A 5015-nucleotide genomic window follows, 5' to 3' on the forward strand; every position below is an offset into this window, starting at 1 on the left:
ACAGAAAAAAATTCATGCTTTGGAAATAATGCTACAGAGCCAAGTTTTACAACATCATTTTCCTGTACATTACTTTTTTAGGACATCAGAATATCTCTCCTCATGCATAAAAAATGGGGATGGGTCAGTAAATATTTCCTGCTTTGCATACAGCACAAAAGGTGGAGTTCCCAAAGGCTGGAGGAAGAAGGAAGTTTAAAGATGCTTAAATACTGGGACCAGCTTACGCTAGGCAGCTTAGTGGTTGGTCTTCCCAGTCAACATGAAGGCTCTCCTTCTTCTGGGGCTTCTCCTCCTCTCTGTCAGTGTCCAAGGCAAGCAGTATAAACCGTGTGAGTTGGCCAGAACTCTAAAAAGCAAGGGAATGGATGGCTACAAAGGCATTAAACTGTCACAGTGTAAGTATACTCTGCTTTCTAACTGCAGATAGCCAGGTATGGAGCAGAGACTAGGAGGGAATGAATGGGCAGAAGAAGCTTTGCGTGTCTAAATAAATGTATGTCTTTGTGGGTTTGTATATGTAAAAACATCAGTTTGTACAGATGTGGCAGTAGTCACCTGTTCTTGCACTGAGGAGATGGCAGCAGGAAGACTGAAAGTTCGAAACCAGCAAGAGCATGGGAGATACACCAAGACTGGTCTCCAGAAACCAAGGGCTGGGGATGCATCTCAGTGGTAGAGCGCTCGCCTAGCATGTGAAGGGTCTTGGTTCAGTCCACCCACTGCAGATAATAACAGTGATGATCATGGTGATTATGCTGATTAACAAATACATCATTTGGTCCTATAGGATCAGAGATACCTTCCGAAGGAATGAAGGCCTGAGATGGGGAGATTCAATGAAATTTTAGGTTAAACAGGACCTGATGTACATTTCTAGTGCCTCTAGGCTGGCCAGTTGTCTCAGACTTAAGGCCCATGTAGGGTGAATAAAAGAACATTGCAGGGCCTGATTGCAACGTGGGTTCCGAAAGCCTTGGGTCACACAGCATTTTTCTTAAATTCTGATGCCATGCCATGGGGTTTTCAACAGCAAGATTTTGAAAAATTTTGTTGAACTCTTAGAAATAATCGGTAGGAACCTATATTCATCCTGTCTCTCCGTTTATATGGATCTCTGATATTCAGCAAAAAATGTTTTATAATTTGACCACTTTAGCTTGACTAATTTTGTTGCATTTTCTTCGAAACAGTTTAAGGTGCAATGGTACATACCTGTAGTTCCTGCTACTCTGAAGGTTGAGGCTAAAGGATCATGAGTCCAGGAGTTCAAGGCCAATTACACAACATAGTGTGTCCCTTTTCAAAAAAAAAAAGAAAAAAATGTCTCATGAGACTAGGTTTTTTGTAGCTTATTCCATAGTAATCATTGTAATCACTGTTCTTTTTAGATTGAAATCTATAACTATTTTTGCAGGAATGAGTATAGAGACGAATGGATATGTGTGTGATCCTAGCATAACCTATTCTATAATATTTTTTCCAAATTCACCTTTGTATATTAAAAGAAATTTTCTCTTCCCCACCCCCAGAAAAAATTTTTTATTTTCCCCATGAAAAGTATTTTTTCATCAGCCTATGTATGTGTTGTGAAGTTACAACGTCCTCTCAACAACTTGATTTTCCATTCTAGGCTTAATGTTGCCTGAGGGATCAGGCAACATTCAAAGGAACCACCAGCTATTTTAATATTTTGCAAAATGCCTTATATTATTTCATTAGTATGCCAAATTGATTTGCTCTGCAAATGGATTCTCACCGGGGCCGTTTAAAAGGCGTGAAGTGGACGTATGTCCATGGGACGTATGTCCACATGGACGTATGTCCACATGCCTCTTCAGCTACTGAAGAGGCAGAGGTGGAGGGATCACTTGAGTCCAGGAGTCTGATGCTAGTGTAGGAAACATAGCAACCCTATGTCAAAACAAACAAAAAACTAAACTGTTAAGATATTTTACAAGTTAAATACATCTTTGTACTTATAAAGTAAGTCACTAGTAAATAGAACTGATTTTGGAATATAGTATATATCATTTAGTGTTGGTGTTTATTTCTAAAAATAATTTCTTTTCAGGGATGTGTATTGCCAAATGGGAGAGCAATTATAACACAGGAGTTACAAACCGCAATCGAGACAAAAGCACCGATTATGGAATATTTCAGATCAATAGCCGCTACTGGTGTAATGATGGCAAAACCCCAGGAGCAAAAAATGCCTGTGGTGTGTCCTGCAAAGGTAAGACATGATAGGAAGGGTGATGCCATAGGAACAACCCGGTTATTCTTAGAAGAGTAGAGATCAGTGTATATGAAAAATTCACCAGCAATGTAGAGAAAATCCATCTCAATTTGGTTTTGTGGTCTATTCTTATTTCATCTTTTATAATGAAATGTTCTAAATGTACAAAAAATTACATCCTGCTATTAAAAAGCCAACCATATACCTGTGCATTTTTAACAGTTATTAACATTTTGGGATAGTTGCTTTTTTCTCTATATAGACATACAAATTTTTTCGATGGTACTGAGATTTGAACTCAGGGCCTCCCACTTGCTACACAGGCATTCCACTATTTTAGCCATACTTTCAGACCAATATACATACCTTTTTTTTCTGAGAGATTTTATGGTGAACAAATTAAATTTATTAAATCTAAATTATTTAGATTGGATCTCCAAAAGGCATGGTTACTAGATAAACATTGGCACACCTAACATTACTTTTTAGATTCATGTATTTAGGATAAAAATCTTTTCTTATAAGATACAGAACATGTGGAATTCATTACATGCTTAAGGCATGAGAGAATTATATCCCAGAACTCATATGAAAATGGAAATAACATTTGGAGTCTTTAGTCCATAAAATAGTGCATAAATTCTGTCAACTTGGTATTTTTAAATTTTAAATGTTAGAATTCCCACCACAGGAGCTAGGGGAATGGCTCAAATGGTAGAAGGCTTGCCTTGCAAGCCCAAAGTCCTGGTTCAATTCCCACTACCAGCAAAAAAGTCCCAAGAGAGAGTACTTTTAGGATATATTTTTTTGGTTTTATTTTTAAAATATTCTTATTGCTAAATCTCCTTGATCATTGAATAAATTTGAAAAATACAAATAAGAAAATTTGCATCATAGTCATACTGCCCAGCATTTATAACAATTGGTAAATTTAGAGGGCTGAGAATTTGGCTCAAGTGGTTGAAAGCTTACCTAGCAAGGGCAATTCCTGAGTTCAAAACCCTGCATACCCCTAAACAATTGGTAAACATTCTTCAAAATGTATATCAATCTTGTATATAAATGTAAAGTTATATCATGCATTTATGTACCCATATAAAAACGTAAACAATATGTGTTTATAAAATTTAGTTTTATTTTATACACTTTTTAAAAATTTACTTCTTATTAAAAGAAATTATTTCCATATCACCAAATACCAATCTGCATTATCATTTTGAAGGGTGAACAGAATTCCATTATATGAATATTCTGTGATTGAATTGACTGATCCAGGTCCTATTGTTAAGTACTCAGTTTGTTTCCATTTCTCCCTTCTGTGGATCGCTATGAAGAGCTTTTTGCATACATGTTTGGGTGCTTTTCTTAAGTTTCCTTAGGGTACATTTTCAATGGAAGCATTAGTAGGCAATCTTTTCAGTGTTGGGTACAAAGAAGACCGCCCATCATATTAGTTAATAATTCCAAAGTTCTGATGTCTTCAGTAAAAGAGAAAAAGACCCATTTATATCATGTCAAATTGGGAGGAACAAAGAGAAATTTCCCCCCACAAACACCAGCATGTGCACTGTTGGAAAATAAATTCTCAGTCTTCTTTCCAAGCCTAACTGAGTAAAACTGGGTAAATCTAAACTAATGATGAAAGTTCTATGAAAATCATTTGCAATCTTCACTCCTCTCTTTCAGATTTGTTGAAAGATGACATCACTAAAGCCGTAGAGTGTGCAAAGAGGGTCGTCAGTGATCCACAAGGCATTAACGCATGGTAGGTTTCACCCTGTTGACCCTACTGTTGATCTATGTGGGGGAGCAGGCTTTCACAGACCAAAGCACCACTGTGAGAACTGAAAACTGCAGGGCTTCTACAAAACAATGTACTACTCCATGCTTGCAGAAACAATCTACTGTAGCTGATCAGAATCTTACTCTTTTACTCCTTTGCTTACTTGAGGGTATCTCCACAGTTTTGAAGATGCTCCACACTGTACTGCTTGTCTATCTTCAAATTGTTTACAGACTAAGTAAATGTGCAATATCTCTAAGTCAGTATTATGTTCAGCCTTCTGTGCTGTCCTGAGGGCTTTGGGGAGAAGCAAAGTACATCTCTTCATTTAGTAAACAGCAACACTGGGGACTGGCTAAGCCTGTATGGTTTTTCACATCAGAAGGGTAACGCGCTGGCATCCTAACGAGGGTGAGGGAGGCACATGTCACACAATGGCGTGAATACCCAGTCACCACATTGTGATTTAAATAAAAAGACCTGTAATTTATCATTGCTAAAATATTCTGTTTCCTCAACGGTTGTGAGAAAGTACTTCAGTGAAGAATTTTTAACCCTCTTCTCTGTGTGTTTCACTTCTCTCTAGGGTGGCGTGGAAAAAGCATTGTCTAAACAAAGATCTCTCTCAGTACGTTCGCGGATGTGGAGTGTAACTGCAGAATTTCCCTTCTTCAGCTCATGCTGCACCTTTTTCCCATTATGGGAGTTGCAGTTAAGTGAAAGGTCACACTGCCATTGTGTCCCCTTCAATAAAGCAATATTATATAAGTAGAAAGAAGATGCGTCCTTCCTTCTCAGAGCCTGATGTTCACTGATGCTTTCATTATCAGATGATATTAAGCCTACATTTTTCAGGTTGCTCGTGATCTAATGCTGTGAAAGTGTACCTGAAACCTTGATTGTCAAATACATCTCAAGTACCACTCTTTATAAGGAAAAACCCAGACTTAATCATGAATCACATGAGTACTCCCTAATATTAGTTGGAAATAT

At 37.5% G+C, this 5015-nt stretch overlaps 1 protein-coding gene and 1 non-coding gene across 2 annotated transcripts; one reads left to right on the forward strand and one right to left on the reverse strand.

Annotated features, from left to right (window-relative positions):
• The first annotated feature begins 215 nt into the window (after nt 1-215).
• On the forward strand, nt 216-4800 carry LOC109693326 (lysozyme C-like). Its single transcript, XM_074081778.1, has 4 exons — nt 216-398; nt 2075-2236; nt 3926-4004; nt 4609-4800. Exons 1-4 carry the CDS (start codon nt 263-265, stop codon nt 4673-4675), a joined length of 444 nt encoding a protein of 147 aa, XP_073937879.1. The 5' UTR covers nt 216-262; the 3' UTR covers nt 4676-4800.
• Nucleotides 4399-4502, reverse strand: LOC141410668 (small nucleolar RNA U13). The gene has a single exon (XR_012435490.1). It is a non-coding gene; the product is annotated as a small nucleolar RNA U13 (small nucleolar RNA).
• Nucleotides 4801-5015: the final 215 nt, after the last annotated feature.

The sequence above is a fragment of the Castor canadensis genome, chromosome 8, assembly GCF_047511655.1.
Source record: "Castor canadensis chromosome 8, mCasCan1.hap1v2, whole genome shotgun sequence".
Taxonomy (NCBI): domain Eukaryota; kingdom Metazoa; phylum Chordata; class Mammalia; order Rodentia; family Castoridae; genus Castor; species Castor canadensis.

Coding starts and splice junctions, on each gene's coding strand:
- LOC109693326 (XM_074081778.1), top strand. CDS start 263: ATGAAGGCTCTCCTTCTTCTGGGGCTTCTCCTCCTCTCTGTCAGTGTC. Junction 399..2,074: donor AGGCATTAAACTGTCACAGT/GTAAGTATACTC, acceptor ATTTCTTTTCAG/GGATGTGTATTGCCAAATGG. Junction 2,237..3,925: donor CTGTGGTGTGTCCTGCAAAG/GTAAGACATGAT, acceptor CCTCTCTTTCAG/ATTTGTTGAAAGATGACATC.